The following is a 27,905-nucleotide window of genomic DNA, read 5'->3' as shown; positions in this document are numbered from 1 at the left end:
GGTTGACTCGCTACGTATTTGACAAATGCTAACGTTAGTCGTGCATATGAGTAATTTGCAAATGCATATGCAAAATTGACCTGTGCAACCTTTCCAGCGAATAACCACTATTTAATATTTATTTGAAAAACTGGTCCAGTCCCAAGAGCCTACTTGTAGCCTTCAGCCCGCGTATTTAGGGAGGATCTTTTGTTAAACTAAAGTCAAAGGTCAACCACAATTAGGCAGAAGTAAAAACCAGAGATCCCATAAGAAATGGAGTTTTAACGAAAAACTCACGGTACTGTTCACTTTAACGAAAAACCACATTTTTACATTAAAAAATCAAACCTGGTACTATTCACTTTACCCTTTATTTTGTCTTTATCATTAAAACTCAAAGTTTTCAAACCATTTTCATTAATTTTCTTTAAAAGAAACTTACATGCACACAGGACGTAAAATGGCAATATCAACCAATCACATAATATCATGCCGAAAAATTAAATCTTGATGGCGTATAATAGAATTGGAACTTGAGATACCAACACTTGCAGGTAAGTTTCTCTCCTCCCGAGGAGCTCCTAACCAAAAAAAGAAAAGAAAAAAAAAGAAACCTACCATCTTGAGGAGTGAAATAAAATTCAATGAATGGATAATAATCCTTGTACAAATGTTTGATAGAGAAAACAACTCAGCTGCCTAACTCCTCATTAAGACATCATCACTACCTCATAAACCTGCTATTACATAAGATTAACCTGTATTTTGTATTCCTGAGAGTTTATATACATGTGATCAAAACATCGTCGTCTACCTCGAACTAAATCGTAACCTGACAGTAAGAGTATCCTCGGATTATCTTGTAGAAACAGTACCGTGACTACGAAAGGATCCATCTCTAGAAATGCCCGAGTCGTTAGTTTGTCAACTACTTGATAAAGTACGCAGTTAAATGCACAAAATTGTACTTGCAGGCTTCAACAAGCCACCAGTGATATATATACAATTATCTTCAAATTCTCAGCCTTCTTGCGCACGCCCTTCTCCACGAGGCATTTTCTTTAATAATGCTGCCATTGATAAAAATAGTTCAGCAATATGAACAATCAAATGATACAAGAAATCTTTTTACTAGAGAAATCAACAGTTATATGATTGACGATAGAGGTAATCGTACATTAAAGTAGCAGAATAACAATACATAATAGAGAGAGAGAGAGAGAGAGAGAGAGAGAGAGATCATACAATCTTCAACATCCTTCAGCTGGTAATAATGCGGAGCTATTTCCACTAACCACTCTGGCTTTAATTCTGTCACCTGCAATTTAATTTGTAGGCTTTAGCTGTAATGCAAATAACATATAAGAAATATTGATCATGGAAAATGAAAGGTACAGGGAGCAGATACCTGTCTCATATATTCCTTGGTCGTAAGTACCAATTCATGGTATATAACCCATCTCGGAAGCACCTGAAGAGAAATAAAAAGAAATACACAATTGATCAATCCATCAGTGAAATCTGTCATCAAATTACTAAAAGATGCACAGATGTATCCAGATGCATTAAATCTCCTTTAATGGTTATCCAAATTGTACAAAAGCCTGAATTTTTTATAATTGGTATCATGTACATGTGTTCATATGAGATATAATGAGTTAGAAATAAAGCAGAGCATGAGCGAGATCAGTTTAGATTGCGAACCAAAAGACTAAATTCATATGGAAAGTAGCAACGAGGATAATGCAATTCTTCTTTACCTGTGAGAGCCCTGAGCTCGGATGTATATGGACAGTCTGTGGATGTTTGACCGTTCTATAAGATCCATTCTTTTGAAGCTTTGCAGAATGAGGGAAGAAGCCTGATAGAAACAGCAACCATTACAGTTTAATTCAACAATGAACAAGAGTAAAAGGAAGAAGGATTTCACTTTTAGATCATTATGGTTATAGCGGTAATGGTATATTTACCAGATGTAATGGCCTTCTTAATAGTCTCGTTATCACTCATATTTGAAACCAGCTCAATCTCCACCCTCTCCAAGAGTCCCTCGAGCTGGTCTCTAATATCTCTAGCACGCTTCATGCTTCTCACCTGTAAGAGGAGTGTTGATAAATATTCAAGAGTCAATAAAGTGTAAATTGATATGGTAAAAGCAAGATGTTAATCAGTACCTATAAGTAAACGGAAACACCTAAACTAGTATCAATGTTTCAAATAAGAAATACATCAAGATTTTAACAAGCATCCGTCTCAAGTATCAAAATGTACCTGTACATAATTCTCGTAACACCACTGGGTTGAATAATTGGTCTCTTTCCATGAATTATAAACCTATGATTATAAGAAGAAAAAAACAGAAACAAATGGGGTCAATAACAACTGAAATATTACTTGACACAGTTAGTAATTTATCTTAATTAACTTGTTTCTGATTCAACGGCTCTTATATCTTTTATAATAGAATCAGTAACAACCTCATTCAATTCATTATAAGTTTATAACTACTTAATGTTAAAATATGAACTTTACCATTTTCCGATCCCCCAAGTCCCTAAGTCATGGTTTAAAGCCGTAAACATCAGACATGTTCACTAAAGGGAATATGGAAACAAAACTATACAGTAAAGGAAGGCGAAAGTATACCTTGAGCAACGCAATGTGATCTCCGACATTCCCCATGTGAAAATTCAATCGTGCATTGTCCGCATGAACTTGCTTGTCCTTTGGACGGTAAAAGATTGAATTACCAATGGAAAGCATGGCAGCAATGGAAATAATCTCATCTGAACACTTGTACTTATCAGAAGCAACTATCATCTTAGATAGCATGGGGTCAAGTGGAAACTCTGCCATCCTTCGACCAACTTTAGTCAACTCACCCACCTTATTTAATGCACTTAGTGCAAATAAAAGTTCCAGGGCTTTTAGTAATGCTTCAGATGGTGGAGGGTCCATAAAATCAAAATGTAACAAGTCATGAATACCAAGGCTCTTCAATGAAAGCACAACATTTGCAAGATTAGTCCTCTGCACTTCTGGTACTGTGTTGTCGTCCAAATCATTGTAATAATTGTAGGCAGTATATAAGCGGTAGCACTTTCCAGGACCAGTTCGACCAGATCGACCTGCCCTCTGCATTGCAGATGCCTTTGAGATGGGAGTGATTAACAACGACTCCATACCAGTCCTTGGATTATAGGAGTTCATCTTGCAAAAACCAGGGTCAATAACATATTTGATCCCATCAATGGTAAGCGAAGTTTCTGCAATATTTGTGGCAAGGATAACCTTCCTTGCCCCTTCAGGTGTGGGTTCAAAAATTTTTGATTGCAGCTCAGTTGGTAGGTTTGCATATATGGGACAAATAATCAGCTCAGCAATTTTTGTCCCTAGACCCCGTGTTCTGTGCTTCATTATTTCTTCTGCTGTCTCGATTTCTTCTTGACCAGTGAGGAACACCAATATATCTCCCGGAGGTTGTGTCACATGGATTTGGAGTGAAGTTACAATTGCTGCATCTAAGTAATCAGCTTCTGGTGCTTTCGTGTAATGTATTTCAACAGGATACCGCCTCCCAGGAATTTTAAAAATTGGAGCAGAATCAAAATAATCACTGAACTTTTCAGCATCAAGCGTTGCACTTGAGATAAGCAGTTTAAGATCGGGTCTAAACCGAGCAATATCCTATTACAAAAACCACTACCCATCAGATATCTGAAGAAACCAAAGGTATCTATGAGTCTATTATTAAGTGCTTCCAGCAGGGTGGCCATTATAAAATAATTTTCAAAGAAAAACAAGACCATCAGCTCAAATTTCGGCACACATAAGCAGGGTTATTCCATAAAGCATGCACAATACTTCCACTAAAAAAGAAGAAATTATGCAAAGCCAAGAAAACTAAATCTTCAACTGCGGTCAACTAATCAGTTATCCCCACAAAGGTGCACAAAAGTCACTTAAAGATTGGAAGCACTGATGGTTTGGTCCAGTCATTAACGAATAATGCTCTTCACGGAAATAACTTTAAATAAATGACTAGAAAACATGAAAGAGTTATTGCTCACCTTTACTAATCCAAATAGAATATCAGTTGACAGTGTTCGCTCATGGGCCTCGTCCACCATCACGACACTGAAACAATTGCAGACAAACGGTGAGACAAAGTAAAAAAACCAATATTCAACCATTATGCCACTAAGTTACCTTACCTGTAGCTAGCCAGATCTGGTTCACCAAGGAATTCTCGCAACAGCATTCCATCTGTCATATATTTCAAAAAAGTCTTTTCGGATGTGCAATCCTCAAAACGAATGGAATAACCAACCTGTATATGGCATAAAAAGCACCCACTACAGTTAAAAGAGGTCAGATTGCCGCCACCTCTATTGTTTTTTCTAGTTTTGGGTACATTTTCAGAACAGATAAAGAAACTAGAAAAACATTTCAAATTTGTAAACAAAGAATAATGTATATCATCAAAATAAGTACCATCCATCAGAACATCAGAGTGAGCATCACCTCTAATGCAGGTCATTGATGCTTCTTTTAATCCATTCGGGTTATTAACTTATTAGTTATTAGCATAATGAACAATGATCAATTCAACGAAATGGGGATACCTCATGCCCAAGTTTGACCCCCATTTCTTGAGAAACCCTTGCAGCAACACTCATAGCAGCAACTCGCCGTGGTTGTGTGCATCCAATCTGAAAGAAAAATGAATAAGATTCCATAAGTTCGACTACCATCAGATAGTTATAGCATAATAATGAGTCCACCTTTTTAATGGTCTAATATTTTTTAAACCTTTCAGGTAGTTTGAGAAAGTTAATAGATTGTTAGTCTCCATAAGGTAAAGACATTAAAAACACAACGTTGCAAAAACCAAAAAAGAAAAATCTGTTTTTGTTTTATTAGCCACATAAGTAAAAAAAGGGCAAAACGTTTATGACAATGAGCTACCTCGTATTACCGTCCATTTCAATAATAATATCATACCAGAGTCGAATGTTTGCATGATAAACATAGACAGATTTCTATCACATAACCATAAAATTGCAAGAAACAAAGCTTACACCTTTCCACGCTTTGTGTATCCGGCCTCGTGAAGATATTGGGGTATCTGTGTAGTTTTTCCAGAACCGGTTTCACCAACAATAACAAGGACCTACAAAACCAGAAGACAAGGGCATGTAATACAAGAAAATGCTTAGAGATTTGTTGATATGATATTTATTAGAATTCTTTCTGACTTCTATTGTGAAAGTAAAACACATAACCATTTGGCGCAAGATAATGATCTGCTACGGTGCATTTGAATGAATGCATTTCTAGTAAAAAATAATAAATTTGTAACAGAAAAGATTAAACAAAAACCTGATGTTTTTCAACAGCATCGAGCAATGATTCACGGTATGTGTAGATGGGTAATGTTTTTCTATCCTCCTGAATGAACAAAAACATATATGATTAGTAAAATACAACAATACAATCTCCTATAATTTAATACAATTAAAGGTTAATTATATAGTTAACTCATAATTCATAAAAGACAGGCACAAATTAAATTGACACTGAAAGAACCTTTATTGCTTCAATAATGTATGCATCTTTTAGTGATATTCATTCATTCTCTTCAGTTTTTTCTGTAAATGTTCTGAACAATTTATTGGTAAAGAGAAAATTTTAATAGGAGAAAGAAAATAGGAAAACAAAGAGGGTGGTCCAGCGGACCAGCCCAAACAGTGAAGCCAAAATAAAGAACAGAAAACCAACCAACAGCCTAAAACAAAAACAAAGCCAGACTAGCAAAGAGCTACCTTCCAATCTAATACGTCATACCAAACACAGTTAAACGTCTTAGCAAAAAGCCAAGGAAAATATAAACAAGCAAAAAAAAAAAAAAAAAGAAAAAGAAATTATCAGCAACCTGGAGCTTCTCTAAGGTTGATTTCGCCCTCGACTCAAGTAGCTCGGAGGGTTCCCCATCATCATCAAACTGTACCCACAAAATAAGCAAATGAGAAGTGTACTGTGATACCAGAGAAATGTGTCAAGTCAAAACTGGTGCTGTTAATAGAAATACCTTATCACCATCCATCACCGATGCCTTGATAAACTCAATCTGGTCCTCAAATACAAATCTAAACATCAAAAGACATAGGTTAAAAAACTTAGCATGCTTATGCACAAACAAAAGAAGCTATCAAAGCATGCCTCCACTATAAATTTGGTTCACTTATTACACATTGCAACTTCAGATGGTGATAACAAGCAGGTAAAACAGAAGCAAAAGGATAAAACTTCGTAAACTTACTGATAGTCATCTGACATTTGCTTTTTATTTTTTGAACCAAATTTCAGCGTTGCCTTTCCTGCAAGATGATGACCTCAAGATGAATATTTCTGACATTTGTCTAAATTATATAAGAAGGTTCACCTAACAGACGCTAAAACTTCACCATGAACTCACCAATTTGGTGATCCTCCCAAGCTTCCTGTTCTGCAAATGGGTTCATTTTATCCCCAGCACTCTGGTACCTATACAACAAAATAGCTATTAGAAAAATTTCAAGAAGACCAGTATTAAGACTGAAATCATTTATGCCAGTTAGGAATATGTTTGGGTTTAGTAATTGTAGTTATTCTTAACATTTCCTAAATAATTACCTGTAGCGTTGCACAGCCACAGAAAATCTCTTCTCCTGATTAACACCATTCTTGTCATCATAGGCATCCGGCATCCTGTACTGCATTACAAAAAAAAAATGAAAGTATAGCACATAATCAGATGATAACATTGATGTGTAAGGAGATCGAGGAAGCATTAAAATCATTTGATCACTCCAAAGTGAACAGGGAGAAAATTCTCAGTAGAAACTCTTCTCAAAACAGGCAACCTAGCTAACCGTGGTTAATTATCAAAAACCCCCCATTTACCTCATTGGCATCCTCAGGTTCATCTGACCTCTTCCTCACAATTTCGTATATTTGTTTCTTGTAACTGTCCAGAAAACAATGAATATGACAAAAATTAGATTCTGGATATAGAAATCGCTGCCGCCGATAAAACAACTGAACATAATTTTTTATTTATAGTTGGTTCATCTAAGTTATTAAATGCTAGGCAGTAACCCGAGAACCGTGCAGAACAAAAAAAATTCAGCAACTGCTTTTTTCATTACCTTAATTCGCGATATTCTGCTTCAGTGAGTTTCACGCCATCAAATAAGTATTGCTCATCCTCTAAATCATCTCTGAGATACATATCAAAACAATAATTAACATTGATTGTGGGAGGAGGGAAAGGAAGTGGTGTGAGCTAACTTTAGGAAAAGGCAAAAAGTAGTTCTTTTCAAACCTGATTTCCTCCAACTTCTTTTGCTCCCTTTTCTTTAGATATTCTTGTCTTGAAACTTTTCTGAAGCAGAGAATAAAAATATCAGACCACTTGCTTATCAATACATATAAACCAAGAACCCTGCTTGGTGACATATAGAAAACACACACATATGTATATATTTTTTATGAGTGCTTTGCTTTCTAGGGTGAATATAATAGCTCCAGCATACAAGCCATCTAAAGAGACTATCGGTCTACCAAACAATCCAGAAACAGGGACAGATTTTCTGTGCGTAATTCACGAGGTTTCAACAGGAGTCACGTAACACAATGATACCGAAAGTGTCAACTAAAAAATTGTGTAGGGAAAAAAATCTAGAAAGCAAATGAAAGTGCACACAACCAGGCACACAAAAAAGAGCGAAGACCCTCTTTTCTAGGGTTAAAATGAAACACCAAGTTCATTTGCAATGAGAAAACACAGTTTGGAATCCTAACATAACTTGAACAGACAGTACAACACATACATGATAACGAAATAAGAAAGAAAGGCAAATATGTTCGCTTGCCCAAAAGTTTTAATCATATTGAGCTTAGCAAAGTGCTTAACTGCTAAAGGGGTGCTAAAGGGGTAGAATAAAATGAATAAGCATATTTTAACTATTCAAAAAACAGGTATTTTAAGTTTACTTTTGCCTACCAAAAGAATAGAACTTTACCTGTAAGAAAGAACCCAAATAAATAAGCAGGACTTCAGAGTTAGTCAATTCATGATATATAGATAATGACATACCTTAAATCTTCAATGTCATTTTTCTCAAAAGCATTTGTTCTCCGAATAGCCTCCTCTGTTCAATAGTACAATGCATCATAATGAGAACTTAAATCCTGAATATGCATCTAGATGTATAATCGCAAACACACAATATGCAACTCTTCACAAATATGTGCCGATGTAATTATATCCTCAAGTTGTCGTACCTTCTTCCTTTTTTGACAACTTTCTCTCCGTTAACTGTTGAAAGCAAGAAAAAAAAGATGTTAGTGACGAGAAAGGAAACAAGCAGTGTCAGAAGTAGCTCGAAGCAAGATGACAATCCAAGCTGATTTGATACCAAAGAAAAAGTAGAAAATGAAAACCAGCTCATAACTAAATGTGTACCTTTCGTGTTGCTGTTGTGTCCCGCTCCCTTATATTCCGCTCCAATTGCTCCCTCTCTCTTTGATCACGCAATCTTTCTTCTTCTGACTGCATGCCATTATAAATAGAGGACATTTTAAAAACTGGTAGAGAAGAACAAGGAAAAATCTATAACTGAAAAATGAATGTAAAATTGCTACTCAATGTACTGAGATTTATTATAATAAAAGAGAGAGAGCGAGAGAGAGAGGGAGAGAGAGCAAAAAAAATTTGTAACTATAGTGCCCATTGTGAACCATGCAGATAATACCATTGGGTAAAAAGACGTCAAAATAATCATTCAGACTACAAAGTGAGTCAGGACAAGTATTGAAGAACTATATCAATTCAATCAAATTTATCTCTGCTTCCATCATGCATTATTACTTAACTTTGTTTTTCAATTAAAACAGCGACAAATTACGAGAAACTGAACCTATGCATAAATTTAAAATAAATATATAAGAAGAAAACCTCTGAACCATGATCTTCGTCTGGCGAAGTTCGTCTTTTTACCCTTCTCTTTTCTTCCTCTTGTGCAATCCCCTGCAGCATTGCACTAAGTTAAAACAATTGATTACCCTGAGAAACAAAAACAGAATATTATATTACAAAAGTTTAAGGGCTTAACCTCATCGTCTTCATCTTCTTGACTCAAACCCTTCTTCCTAAACCGCTTCTTATGGGAATCTGGTTTCCTTAACTCTGAAACAACAGGGACAGATGATCTACCTCCATCATCGTCATCGTCATCATATGCATCCAAAAGAGAATATGTCTGCTGCTTCCTGACCAACATTACAGCTTCCCTCTCTTGTTTCTGATATTGCCTAAAAGAATTTTACACCTACACTTCTACACATCCAAAACATATCAAATACCATTACAATCACAAGTCCATGTTATATCAACTTGCTTCGACTCACATAAACGCAACTTTAACAGTTCAAAGCAACTACATACGTAAATTAAGCACTTCTGAACACAGCAAACACAAACAGATACCTCAAACGCGTACATTTTCCCTCTAAGAATGGTTTCTTCTGAAAGTCATTTGTTTGCCCAATCAATGATACTATAGTTCCCCATGTCAGTTAATGTATTAATCACAACATTACATCACATAACTACAAGTCCATCAAATTTTTTATTTTCCATAAGAAAATTACAATTATAATTGATATCCTTAAAGGGTGTTGTGGGTAGGGCTGGGCACAGGCCGGGCCCAATTTTGGAGGAACCGGACCTTACCCGTTTTAAACAGTAACGGGGTGGGACGGGCCGGGTAGAGAGATTTTGAGTTTTGGAACTGGACCTACCCAGCACATTTCAAAAAGGCTGATTCGGGGCGGGTCCACGGGTCCAACTCTTTATATATATATATATAATTTATAAACTGCAGTGCACGGCAGCACTGCAGCAGCACAGAAGTTGTTTCACTACATGGAAGTGAGACAGAACTTGTTCACTTGAAGTGGTGGTACCATTATCAACCTGCAAAGCTGCTGCACAAGCATAGTTCAATATAATTGCATATTTGCATATTTCAAGAACAAGTAAAAAAATCGTCGTACAAAAACTGAACTTTGAAACTTACAATCAAGGCCTTGTTGCCCAATCTTTGCCATATCCCATACCTGTCGAAGAATGCTTCAACAGTAGCTCACACTTGAAGAACAATATGCACAAGAAGAAAGTAATAAGATAAGATGAAACCTTCAGCGACGAGTCTGAAAATCCACCAGCAACCATGGATCCATCATGGGATATAGACGAACAGTTTAAACTGGAAAATTGTTGAACAAAAAGATAAGTAATGGAGTAGAAAATGGAACCCAGTGTTGGTCAGAGACAAGGAGAGTTAAGGGAATTACCCATTGTGTGTGTTGATGAATGTATGAAAACATAACAGAGGTCAAGGTTCAAGAACCCAACAAAATCCCTAAATCTAGAAAACCCTAATTTAATTTTTAATCCTAAATCCCTAAAACGTAATACCTTAAAATTGAAGAGAACTATGAGCAGAGTCGTGCGCTGCAAATATGGGTCTGAGTCAGACGAAGGAGATGACTAATTCGTCGTTTCGAGTTGTTCGACTTCGTCGTTCGTCCCCTTGAGTTCGTCAGAGAGAGAGATAGAGAGAGAGAGAGACTGATTTTCAGAGAGTGAGTCAGGAAGAGAGATCGAGGCTTGATGATGATGGCAGCGGACGGGGCGAGGAAGACAGGAGCGAATCAGGATGGGGAAGAAAATATCGTCGGAAATATCGTAGTTCGAAAATACCGTCGATGGAAATATTAGGATAATATCGGTATCGATAAAATTACATAGAAATTATGGAAATTATAAGAAAAACTTGGAAATTTTTATTGAAACTTTGCAGGATGTTTATTTAGTCAATTATCTATTAGTTTATCACAAAAAATTAGAAGGAAATGCATTGCATGATGGATTTAACATTATCAAGTTGATTATATAGCGAGCTGACAAACATTGTGAGCGTAGAAAATATGTAGTAATTAATGAAAGAAGTCTAAACACACCATAATCATTTATATATAATGAATTAGTACAATATTTTACACTTTATACATTACATGGTAAGATACATGAGTGACTTAGTACCACATAGAATTCCTATGAGGTTCAAATTTTTCACTATCTTCATCATCTCTATGTGTAGAGTGAGTGTATTGTAAAGAGTAGTTATCAAATGATAAATCCCCAAAATAGTTTTGCATGTAATTGTTAACATGTCACCCATATGGATCCGAGATTGGTTGACCTTGTCCATAAGCAAAATCATTTGAAGATTGAGTCTCGGATTGTTTTCATGAGTCGATTCCATCCCAACAGGAATGGGATATGAAGGGTAGGGAAATTGTTGGTTATGAGGATTACCATAGTTACTACTTCCCACTCCAACAGAGTCCGAAGTTCTAGATAACGAGTCATCTTCTTGACCTGACAAAATCCCCTTGCCTCTTTCTCTACGAGTATAGTCCTTCCCTATGACACCAATTCCTGGTCCTGCCCGCCTACTGCCATGGTCATCATCCTGTGTTGTATGCGTGAAGTTTGCCTCACCAGTGAAGGAGCTCATAAATCCAGGTGGTCCAACATAGTTTCCATATCCACCACCACTACCAGCTCCACTACCTCCAGCTCCACTATATCCTTTATCATTCCCACCTCTGGTGGTAGGTGAGTCTCCTAATCTTGTACTAGAGCTATCATTAGTATCAGCATGATGTTGTGGTTGTGTAGGATTGGAAGAAGGTGGAATTCCAGTGTTTCTTGGTCTTGGGCGCAAAAGTTCTTCCAAAGAGTCAGCGTTGCTAGATCCCACATCCTCCTCTAATACTCTTTCTACATTTATCCATTCATTACGTGCTTCTTCAGTAACTCTGGGAGCTGGATTGCCTTCTTCATCATCTAAATGAAGAGGTCTAATCCATTGAAAAAGTTGGTTACCCTCTGTATCATCATCTTCACCAACAATATCAAACACATCTAGTGGGTCACCACGGTCGACATGATCTATTTCTGCTTCCTTATCTCGAATTTGAAGCTTTATGTTGTAGTAGCAATAAACTAATTTTTCCAAGCTACTATGAACCAACTTATTTCGTTGCTTTGTTTGTATGAGTGCAAATGTGCTCCAATTTTTTTCACAAAAAGATGAGGAAGCTGTTTGTGATAATACTTTAATTGCTAACTTTCTCACAGTTGGTGCATCGGTCTCATACATGATCCACCATTCAGCTACAATGAAAAACAATGTTGATAAGCCTAATAACTCCAACAAATTCTATTATAAACTTATAGTGAAATATGTTTATACTCACTAGGAGACATATTTGTTCGAGCAGCAACTGATGTTGGTTCTCCAAAAGTTCTTCTTGAATCTTTAAATCATGGTAGCTGAATTCAATAAATCGTGTTAGTTTAATCCAACAAAGTAATTATTATAATTTAAGTAATTGTGTACCTCATTTCCAAATTGGTCAACTGCTGGTGATGCAGGGTCTAATTTAGAGTATACATTATGTACAGCACGTATAAGGGTACCATCATCTCCAACACCGGGTCTGTATTGGTATCGGGGATTCAAATAATATGCTGTTCAAAGAAACACATACTCTAATAAGAGAAATAATACTTATGCAATTAAAGAAATAAATTGCAAATTATGACATAATTTATACCTGCTGCATGCAAATTGTGGTATAATGTTTTATATCATCGGTCTTCAATTATCTTTATGACCCACCTTGCACCATGTTTTCTTTCCAATTCATCATTCACTACACGCATCAACTCATATACTGCCCGCATAGTAGGATACACTTCTATGTCAACAATCCGTAAAACTTTATAAAGAGGTTCAAACACTTGGCACTCATGTTCTGATTGAGTCCAAAAAGCATGATCAAACACTATACTTTCCACCATACGACCTGCATTTAAGCGGCTCAAATTGTGGTTGGCCCAATCGTCACTAGTGAATAGTTGCTTCAACTCTGTTTTCTTTTTAAGTAGACTGTCTAATGCAATATAGTTGGTGGCGAATCGAGTGGTAGCTGGACGAATAATCTCTCCTTTGCAAAATTCACGAATCTTTGCCAACAACCAACCGTGATTGTAAATATAATTTGTGATCGTTTTAGCTCTTTTGACCACAGTAGCAACATTCTCTCTCTTCCCCATTGCCTCAAACATGAGATCAATACAATGTGCTGCACATGATGTCCAAAACACATTATGATGCTTCATTAATTTTTTTCCAGCTTTGACAAATGCAGAACCGTTGTCGGCCACGACTTGGACAACATTATGCTCTCCCACCTCCATGATTACATCCCTCAATAATTTGTAAATATACTTGTAGTTCTTTATATGGTCTGAAGCATCAACAGACTTCAAAAAAATTGTCTTTCCCTTGGAGTATACCATGAAGTTTATGATAGACAATCTGGTCGGGCCAGTCCATCCATCACACATGATTGTGCAACCATTAGTTTCCCACTTTGACCTCAACTTGTTAACATACTCGCCAATGTCTTTATACTCTATATCCAAATATTTGTTTTTTATCTCATAGGGAGTGGGAGGTTGTACTCCAACACCGGCCTGTTGACATCTCACTACCATATTTTTGAAATGATGTGATGATGTCTTCGTAGCAGGGACATTTTCATAAATAAAGAACTTGCTAATTAGACGCCTCATTCCCTCATTCACATTACCTCCAGTGAAATAACTCCAAACACTCTTTTGACGTGCTTTGGATGACTTATATAAACTTGGGGCTATTGGTGGTGCTGGTTGTGATTTTCTAAGACTGCCTCCCCGTCTCATTTGTGCACCACCACTTGTCCCAGAACCTTGTGCTCTATTAGGAATTTTATGAAGGTGTTCCCTTTCCCATGCTGACTGTTTGGAGTCACGTAATGCTTGTTTCAAACTGCGTCGTTCTTCAGGTCCCATGTCATCATCACATTCGTCCTCATCGTCATCATCATCACTGTCAACCCTTGGCCAATGACTTCTCCTCGTAGCCCAGCTCGAATATTTTCCATTCCATGTGTTATCTTTTCCTTCTGCTGTTTTTTATTTTTTAATAATGTGCTGATGAATGCCTTCACTTCTGGGGGACATTATCGCATTGTTGGACATTTTTTGCTGGATTTAATCCACTAAGATGGTACTTAAGTCGTGTCACTCCGCCACTCTTCATTACCCGACCACAATATTTGCAAATTGTGCCATGTTTGTTTCCGTCTATTGGGTCTCCATGTTCCCAAGCTGGATCACGTTTAGTAGCTCCACTGGACATCTTAAACGTACCTACATTTATTTTTCATGAAAATTAGACAAATATGTTTTGGCCAAAAAATATAGTAGTGATGACGGTTATATAAGAGAACCTAAATAATAAAGTTATTCTACAGAAGAATTAAATACGAAGTAAAGAAAATGATTGTAAAAATTTAAGTAATTAAAAAAATAATATAGAATAATAAAACCTAATATTAATGAATAATAATCCAATTTGATAAAAAAATAATCCTGATATAAAACATAGTGATGAATAATAATCCAATTTGATAATAATCCAATTTAATAATAATCCAATTTGATAATAAAAAAAAGGGACACTTTGGATGCGGTCCCTAACTATCAATATTCTTTGATTGAAACCTTGTTAGTTTTTAGTTTTTGATTGAGGTCCCTGACATTAATGTAATAATGTAAGTTACTATATTTTTTAAATTAAAAATTAAAAATTGAAATTTGTAATTGTTTATATTAATGAGATTTTAAATAAAACCCATAATTTATGGGATCAAAAATAATAAAATATAAATTATACTCTCTATTATATTGTGTGTGTGTACATATATGTATGGGTACATTAACCAAAATTAACAAAAAAAGTTATTGTACCAAAACATGGATACATTCTCAAATCAACGAAAAAGAATGTACCCATATAAGTTTAAACATGGATTAAAAAATTTGAAAGGATTTTATATTAAAAAAAAGGGTACATTTTAAATATAACAAATTGATATATTTGAGAATGGGTACATTTAAGATTAAAAAAATTGAAAAATTATATGAATGGGTACATTTAAGATTAAAAATTGAGAATCTTTTTATATATATAAAAAAAAAACTAATAGGTACAAACTTAATTTAATTTAATTTATTATTATTTTGGAAATGTTTGAATTGAAAATTAATTAGAAGTTTAATAGAGGTGTGAGTATTAAACCCTAAATTAATTACTAATTTTTATATTAAAAAATTATATAATAAACATGTAAATTCATTATCACATTAATGCTAGGGACTTGAATCAAAATTTGAGAACTAATAAGGTCTTAGTCAATGAACAGTAAGAACTACGGACCGGATACTAATTTTTTCTAAAAAAAAACCTAATATTAATGAATAATAATCCAATTTGATAAAAAAATAATCCTAATATAAAACATAGTGACGAATAATAATCCAATTTGATAATAATCCAATTTAATAATAATCCAATTTAATGAATAGTCCAATTTGATAATAAGCCAATTTAATGAATAATCCAATTTAATGAATAATAATCCAATTTGATAATAATCTAATTTAATGAATAATAATCCAATTTGATAATAAAAAAAACCTAATATTAATGAATAATAATCCAATTTGATAATAAAAAAAACCTAATATTAATGAATAATAATCCAATTTGATAATAAAACCTAATATTAATAAAATAATAAATAACATTAAACATATTAAAATTATCCTAGGGAATAATTATACAACATTACTTAATTACTTAAAAAATTTAACATGTAATTGTTAACATTACTTAATTACTTACAAAAATTAACATGCAAGTATTAATTACTTAAAAAAATTAGCATACGAGTCCACACAAATTTATTTGTTGTTGTATAAATTACAATAATATAAATATAAGTTTGTAAACTTACCTTAAATATGGAACCCTTTGTGTTCAAGCTTTGGAATAGATCTGGAATGACTTTGAAAATGGTAAGGGAGATAAAATAATAAATAACATTAAACATATTAAAATTATCCTAGGGAATAATTATACAACATTACTTAATTACTTAAAAAAATTAACATGTAATTGTTAACATTACTTAATTACTTACAAAAATTAACATGCAAGTATTAATTACTTAAAAAAATTAACATACGAGTCCATACAAATTTATTTGTTGTTGTATAAATTACAATAATATAAATATAAGTTTGTAAACTTACCTTAAATATGGAACCCTTTGTGTTCAAGCTTTGGAATGGATCTGGAATGGCTTTGAAAATGGTAAGGGAAGAAGAAGAAACGAAAATGCTCTGAATGCCTCTGATACTCCACCTCTAATAAGGTGAAAGAATATAAGTATATAACAGACAGTGGCACATGGTTTTGCATGTGAAAGAATATCACAGACTCACAGTGGCACACAGTTTCATTATTAAAGCTCTATTATTTGTTGTCCATTGTCTGCAATTGTAAAAGGTGATTGTAAAATCAGTCAGGTGAGTCAGATGAGATGACCCAACCACACACACACACAGACATGCCATCACACACACACACACAACACACGCACACAGATCTTACACGCATACGTCTCTCTTTCTCGAATCGAATCTCGAATTCTCAATCCTTCTCTCTTCTTCTTTGAACTCTCTTCTCCCCCTTCTCGATTCTCCCACATACACACAGATCTCCCACTCTCTCGATCATTCTCCCACACACACGCACAGAGACCCAAGGTCTCTCGATCCTTCTCCCACTCTCTCGATCCTTCTGTTTCTCAGTCCGACAATCTCGAATCCTTCTTCCTTTTTCAGAAACCAGTTTTCTGGGTCAATTTCGCTTGAGCTCAGCAACATCGGAGAGGCACAAAATATCGTAACTGCCGGTGTCGCCGCCGTTGATCGTGGCTCTGGCGAAGTAGGAGTTGGCTCAAAAGTACGATCTCAGCTCGTTTCGGCTTCTCGTCTGTGGCGGTGCGCCGCTGAGCAAGGAGGTTGTTGACAGATTTCGAACAATTTCTCCGGCGATCTCTCCACTTCTCTGTCAAACTGTTCGTGACTCTCTGGTTCGTCTTCGACTCGAAGATAACAAGTTTTCAGGTGAGATTCCATTGAAATTCAGCACTCTGACCAACATCACATATGTTGATTACCTCTTGCATGCGTGAAATTTAAGTTAAAAATCATGTTTTTGCAAGGTTTTTGGGACGAAATCAGCTCGGGAATAGGCATACCATCTCCGGTGTTCTTTTCCGATTGCACCGTTCAAAAAATATCGCGATATTTCCATAATATTGTGATATTATCGATAATATCGCGATATTATGACGAAAACCATTCGGATACCTATTTAAATATCCATTGCGCGAAAAACCGATAATATCGGCGATATTTCGCCGATATTATCGGCATTTTCTTCCATGGTTATGATCTTGTGATTCCTTCGATAACAAGTATCAGGAAATGGAATCAAAATGTAATAAGTGAGATAGGTTGAAGGGTCATTTTGCTATTTGTAATTCTGTAGGGGAGTTTGTTTACATTTTCTGTCTCTTATTGCCATGTGGCAGGTTTTATATGTGTATTTGGCTACCTATAAAGCCACATGTTCCCTCTCTTCTAATGGTCAAAAAAAGAATTTAAAATAATTTTACAAAAACAATTATGTTTCTCATTTCCTCTTCTTCCACCGCCATTTCTAATCTTGCAAGCAGGTCAAGGTTTGAGCCTTGCCGAATTCTGGTGCTATCATTGGTATCAGCCTCTGGTCCTGGTTCCCTTCCGTGCATGCCCCGTGCTTCTACCACCAATCGTCTCTTTGCGATGGACGGCCGAGTTGCTGAGCTTGAAGAATGGGGTGGCTGCAGATCCATCCAAGCTCAAAGCAATTCATGAATGGCCTCAACCAAGAAATGTAAAGGAGTTGAAGGGGTTTTTGGGGCTTACTGGGTACTATCGAAAGTTTATTCCCGGCTATGGAAATGTTTGCCAACCCTTGTACAATTTGACTAAAAATGATGGTTTTGCTTGGAATAATTCAGCTACTGAAGCCCTTGAACAACTCAAGAGAATTATGTCATCACCACAGGTCCTAGCACTTCCAGATTTTTCTTAAACTTTTATAGTAGAATGTGATGCATCTAGAAATGGTATAGGGGCTGTTTTGCAACAAAATCGAAGGCCAATTGCATTCTTCAATCAAGCACTTGGACCTAAGAACCAAGCATTTTCTACTTATGAGAGGGAGCTTACTGCCATAATTCATGTAGTAAGAAAATGAAAAAATTATTTGCAAGGGAGGCATTTCATTATCAAAATGGACCATAGCAGTATGAAATATTTCTTGGGGCAGAGAACCAACACTCAGTTTCAGGAAAAATAGGTGTCTAAACGCCTTGGGTTTGATTATGAGATTCAGTACAGAAGTGGAAATGAAAATATAGTTGCAAATTCATTATCTCGAATTCCAGATCATCATGAAATTGCTCCTGAGAACACTATGGCATTAGTCGACATCTCTTACCCATATTTTGGGTGGATGGATGAATTAAGAAGATATAATGAGAGTGATACTTGGATTGTGGACAAGATAAAAAAGGTGACTGAATACAAACTCAAGGGCACTACCAACTCTGCCTTAACTAAATACTCTATTGACAATGGGTTTTTATGCTATAAGAAGAGGGTAGTAATCAGTCCAAATTCCCAATGAAGAACCAAGCTTATGGAGGAGCACCATTGCACACCAATAACAGGTCACTAATGTATAACTAAAACTTATTAGAGAATTAAGAGGGGGTTCTATTAGCAAGGAATGAAAGGGGATATAAAGAAGTTTGTTGCTGAGTGCGCCATATGCCAACAGAATAAGTTTGAGACCATTGCACCACCTGGATTGCTACAACCCTTACCTTTACCACAAAGGGTTTGGTTTGATATTAGTATGGATTTCATAATGGGACTGCCCAATTGCAAGGGAAACTCAATTATCATGGTTATTGTGGACATGCTCTCAAAGTATAGCCATTTCATTGCACTTACTCACCCCTACAATGCTTCTATAGTTGCTCAACTGTTCATAGAACATGTTTTCCGATTGCTTGGTATGCCTAACTCCATTGTGAGTGATAGGGTCCAGTGTTCATAAGTGCATTTTGGAGAGAATTAACTCCAAGGTTCCAAGCTTTGCATGAGTTCGGGTTATCATCCCCAAACTGATGGACAAACTGAGGTTATGAATCGATGTTTGGAGACCTATCTAAGGTGTTTTGTTGGAGGACAGCCAAAGAAGTGGGTTCAATGGTTGTCATGGGCAAAGTGGTGTTTTAACACTGCCTACCACACTTCTTCGAGGTACATTCATTTTGAATTGGTATATGGTTATTCCCCACCTCACATTACTCCACATGAGATTGGCTCCACCAAAGTGGCTTCTGTGGAACAAAGTATGATTGAAGGGGATGAGCTACTATCTGTGTTGAAGCATAACTTGCAGTTAACTCAAAATCGTATGAAAGTGCGGGTGGATAAAAAGAGAACCGAGAGTCAATTTGATGTTGAATATATGGTTTATTTGAAGTTGGTACCCTATCAATTGCAATCCTTGGTGAACCATAGTTATCAAAAGCTGCAACCACAGTTCTATGGTCCTTATGCAGTCCTTAAGAAGATTGGTGTTGTGGCATACAAGTTACAGCTACTTGAAAGGTCAAAAATTCACCATGTGTTCCATGTTAGCTGCCTTAAAAAACATCTAGGGAATAATGACTCCACAGATCGAACTACCTTTGGTGACTGAGGATGGCTTGGCTCAGGACATACCTGCAACAATTCTGTCGAAAAGGATGTACAAAAAAGAGAATGCAGCGGAAGTTCAACTTCTAGTGCAGTGGAGTGGTAAGGAAGCTGCGGATGCCACTTAGGAAGATTTTGATGAGTTCCATACACGATTTCCAGATTTTGCAGTGTAACCTTGAGGACAAGGTTCATTTGAAAGGGAAGACATTGTTATGATCTTGTGATTGCTTTGATCACAAGTATTAGGAAATGGAATCAAACTGTAATAAGTGACATAGGTTGAGGGGTTATTTTGCTATTTGTAATTCTGTAGGGGAGTTTGTTTACATTTTCTGTCTTTTATTGCCATGTGGCAGGTTTCATATGTGTACTTGGCTGCCTATAAAGCCATATGTTCTCTTTCTTCTAACGGTCAGAAAAAGAATTTAAATTAATTTTACAAAAACAATTATGTTTCTCCTTTCCTCTTCTTCCACCGCCATTTCTGATCTTGCAAGCAGGTCAAGGTTTGAGCCTTGCCGGATTCTGGTGCTATCAGAGATCAAGGTCTAATGATGATGGTGGCGGCATACAGAGCTGGGACGGTGGGAGTGAGTTAGGAGGATAGAGGTCTAAGTGAAATGAGAGGAGTCGGGATGAGAGATTGAGAAGACTAGGATGAGGAAAAAAATTCTAACTTTCTTATTCCATGCTAGAAATGGGCCAGGATGGGCCCGTTCCCTCATATTTTGGACTGTCCTGTACCCGCGGCAAACAACGGGTACCAACCTTACTCGCCCACCCCTAGCCCCTACCATTGTCGGTGTCCTGTTTGGAAGTTGAAACAGAGAACAAGTAGAAAGAAAATATTTGGTTGATTGAGAAATCATGTTGTTAATTGGAAAGGGATCCTCTCTGGATCCCTTTCCACCTAATCGACCTAGTCTAGGATCCGAACTGTTGAAATTTGATCAAACGGCTACAAACAGGGTACCCTTTTAAAAGTGATAATAACTGTAGCAGTTGGATCAAATTTCAATGGCCTGGATCCCAAACTAGGTGGATTAGGTGGAAAGGGATCCGGAGAGGATCCATTTCCTTGTTAATTATCTCCCTTATGGTTCTTCGTTAAAAAAATATATATATTTGTTACCCATTACCCGTTATCTCAATGGTCTTTGTCCTTTATGGGATCAACAACTTTAAAACACGTGGCAGAAATTTATTAGACGAGTAATGTTATTAGGCTATGTCTTGGTTATAAAAGAAAATCTTTTGTTAAGTAGATGAGATGTCTCACACTATGTGGGGGTGAGGTGGGACTACATTTTAGGAGGGTCACATGCTTTGATGTAGGGTTGGGCATGGTCAGGTTAACTATACAACAAAGCTTAGCTCAATAATCATCCACATCGTTTTTCTAATTTCCCTTATTGAAATTGTACCACCCAGATTCAACACTGGTGATATCAGTTAATAGGTTTTAACAGTGCAGATCACCACGAAAGATCACCACTAGGTGGACTTGTTGAAAGATCACCACGAAAGACCACAGGTCCAAGCAACGAGGAGTCAGCAGAGGAGTGCTTTAAGGAATCACTTTCCATTGCCTGCAAGTTCTCATGGCATTGATAAAGATAATCAAAATTTTCAGTTGAAACTTCAGTAGGGGACGTTGATGGTCAACATCACACTTTTCGCGCGCTTTGACAAAATCCTAAAACGAAAGATGAATTTCCAATTCAGCAACATCTCGGACACATTGTCCTACAATTAAATTTTCTAAGAAAACAACTAGAAATGAGTAGCTGAAGTTAAATAATCATTAAAATATATAAAAGAAGAAAATTACCTTTCCAAAGAAGATTAATAAATATGCCTAGCTCGCGAGTCACCAATTGATCACATTACTCATGTCCTTTGAAGAAGAAAAATAAGCAAATTAAACAAATATGATGATAGCAGCTGTAATTGATACATACATAAATGCATAAACAAGATAGATAGAGCTCAATTACCAATAGGATGATGAGATTTTGATGTTTGGGATGTGAGAAATCTTGGGTCACTCCTCTCCACTGCCTTGTTCACAACGCTCTGAAAGCATGGGACAATAACTGATGATAAGATTCTGCAATGGTGTTTTGCAGAGGAAGTCTGGCAGTGTTTTCATGTAGTTACAATATTTAATTTCTAAAGAGGAAAGGCATGGCATGATTGTAACTACAGAATCCTCATTGTTCCACCCTTCCACACCTACTTCCCACTCTTCCAACACGTCCATGAAGACAATTTTGAGTTGTTTCAACTTCGGGAAAAATGAGGATGACAATGATTTCAATGACGTTTCATCTTTGTTGACTATTCCCAAAAATTCACCACCAACCTTTTTCACTTTATACATTCCCCATAGAGTCAGCTTTTCAAGATAGGGCAATTTCCCAAGAGGAGGCAAAAACTTGCATTCACTCCATCTATGTAGACTGATGAATCTTAAGTTGTGCAAATACATCATCCAACTGGGGCAGGTGTTGCCTGAATAATACCAAAAGACTAAAGACTCCAGGTTTTCATGCGGTCGTAAGGCATTCATCATTTCTATCATGCTGAGAGTCTTGTTGTATCGGACAAAGTCAGAATTAATCTCGAGATGAAATAGTTTCTTCATGTGCCACAACTGTGCTTTCTCAATCTCCCTCTCATCTTTCACATCCCCATTCAATTTTAAGGTGAGTCTGCCCTCAAGGTTCAAGACTCTCAGATCTCCCACTTGTAATGCCGCACTGTCTTCTTCCTCACCACAAACCACAACACATTCATCAATTGTTTTCAACTTTTTTAATCTCCGAATCCCTTTTGGCAAGTACTCCAGATAACACCCAACAACATAGAGGTGCTTTAAGCTAATCAACTTTCCGATGTTATCAGGTAGTTTTTCAAGAAAATGGCAGCTACAAAGGCGCAAGGTATACAAATTGTACAACTCGCAGATACTGTCCGGCAATATCTTCAAATCACCATTCAATGACAAATCAAGGTGCCTCAAATGTATCAATTCGCCAATTTCCTTTGGGACTTCACTTATCCCACTTTTACTCAAATTTAATGTCCGAAGACATTTCAATTGTGAAATAAAATTTGAGTCTATCACAGAATTAGGTGAACCAAAATTTATGAGGGTACAAAGATTTTTGCAATTGTAATAAGCATCAGAAGGCGGAATTTGGCAATTATTCATTGCCGTTATTACGGTTAAATGGCGAACCTTTTCATCACAAACCTCGATTTCACTGCCAACACCCTCAACGTCGATGATAAAACATTCGTTCTTGGTGAGAGATTGCACAAAGTCATGAACAATATCATGCATTTTGCAACCTATAATTTTACCACTGACACTATATTTCTTCAAATCTTGAAAAAAAAGATCGTGCAACTAAGTTATCAAAAAATTCTTGACCAACTTCTCCCTTATCTTTATTACCTTTTGAATTAAGATAATCTTGTGCCATCCAAAGATTAATCAAATTATCCTTCTCAAACTCATAATCTTTAGGAAAACTAGCACAATACAAAAGACAACATTTGATTGTTGGGGCCAAATCATAATAACTTAGTAAAAGTGGTTGAAAAACTTTTTGCTCCACCTCTTCTTGATCCCATATCTTACTATTCAAGACATCTAACCATTCCCTCATTGTTCTCTTGTTGCGCATGAGACTGCCTAAAGCTTTTGCAGCGAGAGGCAAATCCCTGCATCTCTCTACCATTTCCTTACTAATATCTTCAAACTCATCTACTTGCCTACCGGAAAAGTGGTCGAAGATTGACAAACAAAAATTTTCACTCAACTCTTCTAGATTAATCATGTCCCTTGTTGCTTCCATTTTATCAACAACATCATGTTGTCTTGTAGTTACCAATATTCTACTGCCTTTAGCACCACTTTGGATAAGTGGTATCCTTAATAGTTCCCACTTTTCAGGGTCGTGGGTCCACACATCATCTAGGACAATGAGAAATCTCTTGCCCTTGATTGATGTTGACATAGAGTCCAAGACATGGCTCAATTGATCATTTGAAGTTGGGGGGTTATCACTGCTTATGGCTTTGGCAATCTTAATCTCATCAAACGGGTGTGACACACAGACCCATATTCTCTTATCAAAATAGGTTTGAACTTTAGCAAGATTATAAGCTAATTGGGTCAAAGTTGTCTTTCCCATTCCTCCCATCCCTAGAATAGGGATGATAAAGATCCCCCTCCGATCTTCTCTACCATCACTCAACAGCTTTGTAATCAAAACATTTTTTTCATTTTCTCGGCCAAATACCTTAGACATGTCGACATAATGAGAAGTCTCTTGTCGTTTAGGTACTTGTTGAATGCCGTTTTGATTGAGTTGAAACACAAGTGTGTTTCTTCTTTGCTCATCAGTCACACTTAACTTATCATTCAAATCTTTTATCTTTCTCGCAAATTCATGGCGAAAAGTTACCTCTTTGGCTTTGCGAAAACAAAAGCAACTAGGGGAAACAGAGAAAGCTACCTTCTTCTTCATCTTCTTCTTAGGAGCAACATTTTCACCTTCTCGTTCTTGGTGCTCAACTTGTTGTTTCAGTATGTCAGTGTCCAGCACGTCCACCATTTTGTAGGATATGTCATTCAGCTTATCCAACCAGATTCTGACGCTGGCATCCTTCACTTGTCTTTGCTCCGCATCTTCGAGAACAGCTTGAATGCCCTTGAGTTTGGCAGCGAAATCATCAATTTCTTTCGCGACATTCAAAACATGTTTCATCTCTCCGTCTACGTACTCATAAACTGTTAAAACCAGCCGCTCCAGTAGCATGGCAATGATCCCGTCAGCCATTTTTCAGCCTCTCTCCAAAAATTGGTTGACAGTGAGAAAAGAAATGATGAACAAGAAATTAATGTTATATGGGTTTTGGTATTGCCTCTCTTCTACCCAGCTTATATATATATATAATATATATGAGTGACTGTTATCAAGGCAAAACTCCCAAGTCAATCGTACGTCAAATATTGCATCTTAATTTCCAACTCCACGTCGATTCGATTGAGACCCTCTGTCTGTTTTGATGAATTCCAATTATAAAATGAGCATCCAATGACATTTGAACACCTATTTAATTTTTTGTTTACAATTTCAATTATTAAGACGTGTTCAAATGTCATTAGGTATTAGTAGTTCGACAATCACTCATGCTACCCAATGACATTTGAACACGTGTTTAACTAGAGTTTATTATTTTAATTATTTAGACACGAATCCATATGTGATTGTGTATCAAAAGTGGTTGCTGAACTTTAAGCAGCAAGTAGTGTTATTATAAACATGTCCCAAGTTTCAACCGACTTTGACTGGAATGAATAACATATTTTAATTTCATTACCAATTACATTGAAGTTTCCAATTATTTATTGCGTTAAAAGAAAGATAATTAGAAATAGGAAATTAATTCTTTAATTTTCTTTTTTGGCCAAAGAGATGCAGGGTAGTTGTGCAGTCATATTCTGTGGACAAATAAACCTACTTTGATTGGGTAAGTATGAATAAATTTTTAGAGACAAACCATTTATATAAGACACAGGTTAAAATTGTAATAATTTTATTTATTGTTAATGTTTATGCTTTGGGGATAATTGTTGTATTGATTGTATTCTCTTATTTGTTAGTTTATGCAATTTTTCTCTTATTTGTTTGGCATTTGGTACAAGATCTAGTGTTATTTATCTTCACTCGTAAGTGGGGTTTTAGGTTCGACTTTCTCCAAAAGCGAATTTGAACCACATTATTACTAGCTCATTGTGAGACTTAGCCCATCCCCACCCCCTTTAGTGTAGATAATACCGTTTGTTAAAAGAAAAAGTTACAATTACCACATGTTCGTACCATCTCTCTAATAGAGATAGAACCCACTAACACATGTGGATTCCATTTTTATTATAGAGATGATATAAATGATGATACAAATACGTAGTAAAAGTCACATTTTTGTTAATAAAATAGTCTTAGTTACAACGTCATTGGAGATATTCTAATGTACAACTTGACATGTGTGAGAGATAAAACAACGAGATATATCGCAAGACAGCAAAGCAGGCAATGCAGCTCTACATTATCTAAACTTTCCTGTGGTTCCGAGGCTAATATTCTAGTAGATAGGAAATTGAGTTTCCACGCATGGCACCGAGTTGAAATTACTAAATTATGTACAATTTTGAATCCTCCCATTTTCCTTAATAATAACAAATTACAAAAAAAAAAAAAAAAAAAAAAAAAACAAGATAACACTGAGCTACAAAATTGGAATGAGAAATACGGGCCGGTATAATGTAATGAGCCTAAATAAAAGTTGGGCCTTATGCACGTTCACATTTAGACTTGTAAGGAAAATTTGGCTGTGAATGATGAGATGCAGGAGTTGCCCAGTTGCCCTGCAACCACACTTTTCATCCTTCCCCCTGCCTTAAGCCATGGCTGGAAATTTGAGAAAAGAGCACCCCGCACCAAAATTACATAGTATGACCATCCTTCACGAGAAAATCTACAATCATGTACGGAAGGTCGTCAAACCAAACAACGTCTATGTGCAATGTCGTTAGCTTCTGTGCACACATTATTGTATTTGACCTGTTGAAAAATGGCCGTGAAGGATCCAGTATCATTAAACGCAGCTTTGTGGAATCACTTTCCAATGCCTCCAAGTTCTCATGGCATCGGCGAAGATGATCAAAATTTCACTTGAAAATTTAGTAGGGGGATGTCGACGATTAACGTTATGCTTTTTGCTTCAATAGAATCTCTAGAACTATAGACGGATTCCCGATTCAGCAACATCTCTAAGGCATTGTTCTAGAATTAAATTGTCTAGGAAACAGCTAAATCATATATCCATGAAGATCATCTGAAGAAATATAGAAGAAGAAAAATATGCAAATTAAACAAATAAGAGTACCTACATGTAGTGATGAATAATTACGTAAAAGTGTCATCAATCTTGTCCGAAGTGTTGGTATATGGTCCAGCCCATGATCAATGTTCTAGATTATTCTAGTAAGCAAGTGAGGTGGCTGGAGCATGCTAGACAATTCTAGCATGTTATTAAGTTGATGGAAGAAGCTAGAGAGTACTAGCTTCCTTGGTTGCAAATGGAAAGATCTAGAAGCTACAATTTTGTGGCTAGTCTAGAATTATCTATGCTAGAGGTTTGAAGAATACACTAGAAACTAGTAGAATGTCAAACTCTCACCTATAAATATGGGTGTGATGTTGTAGTGACGTAACCAATTAAGAACCAAGTGTGAGTAGTAAATGATCAAGTCCAAAGCTAGAGTTCCACTCCAAGAGTGAGAGTGAGAGTGTTCCACTACACATTGTGAGTGAAGTTTAGAGTGATAGAAAGTGTTTGTCATATTTTCTTATATCCATCAAGCCTTGTCTTTGGCTTGGTAAGACTACTCTTGTTGTACTCATCTTTTTCATATAGTGAAGATTGATCCTTATTTCGTGGACATAGGCATAAATTGCCGAACCACATAAATTCTTAGTGTCCATTTTCTACTTTACCTTGTGCGTTCTCTATCTTGTAGTACCGACATTCCTAACAAGTGGTATCAGAGCCCGGTTGGCTCATACTACGAGATGGAAGGAAGTGGCACTATGATCAAACTCACCAACTCCAATTGGGTAACATGGAAGCCCAAGATGGAGGACATTCTTTATTGCAAGGATCTACATGAGCCAATTGAAGGAGATGCCGCTAAGCCTGAGAGCATGTCCGATGCCGAGTGGAAGAAGATGAATCGCAAGGCTATTGGCACAATTAAACAATGGGTGGATGATAGTGTTTTTCACCATGTGTCTAATGAAACCAATGCTCGCGAGTTTTGGACGAAGCTTGAGTCCTTGTTCGAGAAGAAGACCCCAGCCAAAAAAGCCTTCTTGATCAAATAGCTCATCAATGTGAAGTATAAGGATGATTTAAGTGTAGCAGAACACTTGAACAATTTCCAAAA

At 36.3% G+C, this 27,905-nt stretch overlaps 2 protein-coding genes and 1 pseudogene across 10 annotated transcripts; all 3 read right to left on the bottom strand.

Annotated features, from left to right (window-relative positions):
* Positions 1 to 612: 612 nt before the first annotated feature.
* Positions 613 to 10,767, bottom strand: LOC126633179 (pre-mRNA-splicing factor ATP-dependent RNA helicase DEAH1-like). Of its 9 annotated transcripts, none has more exons than XM_050303739.1 (29): positions 10,508 to 10,767; positions 10,226 to 10,295; positions 10,107 to 10,146; positions 9,761 to 10,014; positions 9,141 to 9,364; positions 8,984 to 9,055; positions 8,492 to 8,578; positions 8,311 to 8,344; positions 8,123 to 8,177; positions 7,349 to 7,408; positions 7,173 to 7,244; positions 6,928 to 6,991; positions 6,658 to 6,737; positions 6,461 to 6,528; positions 6,305 to 6,362; positions 6,074 to 6,131; positions 5,918 to 5,986; positions 5,365 to 5,433; positions 5,066 to 5,155; positions 4,608 to 4,694; positions 4,197 to 4,312; positions 4,053 to 4,119; positions 2,629 to 3,669; positions 2,254 to 2,316; positions 1,953 to 2,076; positions 1,743 to 1,843; positions 1,391 to 1,453; positions 1,228 to 1,300; positions 613 to 1,052 (listed from the first exon to the last, which is right to left on the bottom strand). In XM_050303739.1, exons 5-29 carry the CDS (start codon positions 9,306 to 9,308, stop codon positions 1,003 to 1,005), a joined length of 2,889 nt encoding a protein of 962 aa, XP_050159696.1. In that variant the 5' UTR covers positions 9,309 to 9,364; positions 9,761 to 10,014; positions 10,107 to 10,146; positions 10,226 to 10,295; positions 10,508 to 10,767; the 3' UTR covers positions 613 to 1,002. The 9 variants fall into 9 exon arrangements, with proteins under 9 accessions (XP_050159696.1, XP_050159699.1, XP_050159693.1 ...); XM_050303742.1 differs by having other exon boundaries at positions 9,829 to 10,014; XM_050303736.1 differs by having other exon boundaries at positions 9,141 to 10,014.
* Positions 10,768 to 21,523: 10,756 nt separating this feature from the next.
* On the bottom strand, positions 21,524 to 22,382 carry LOC126632520 (uncharacterized; annotated as a pseudogene).
* Positions 22,383 to 23,259: 877 nt separating this feature from the next.
* On the bottom strand, positions 23,260 to 24,735 carry LOC126632519 (putative disease resistance protein RGA3). Its single transcript, XM_050302944.1, has one exon. The coding sequence runs from the start codon at positions 24,733 to 24,735 to the stop codon at positions 23,260 to 23,262; it is 1,476 nt and encodes a 491-aa protein (XP_050158901.1).
* Positions 24,736 to 27,905: the final 3,170 nt, after the last annotated feature.

The sequence above is a fragment of the Malus sylvestris genome, chromosome 8 (assembly GCF_916048215.2).
Source record: "Malus sylvestris chromosome 8, drMalSylv7.2, whole genome shotgun sequence".
Taxonomy (NCBI): domain Eukaryota; kingdom Viridiplantae; phylum Streptophyta; class Magnoliopsida; order Rosales; family Rosaceae; genus Malus; species Malus sylvestris.
Note: the sequence above shows the minus strand (reverse complement) of the source record. Positions and strands in the feature narration are given on the sequence as shown.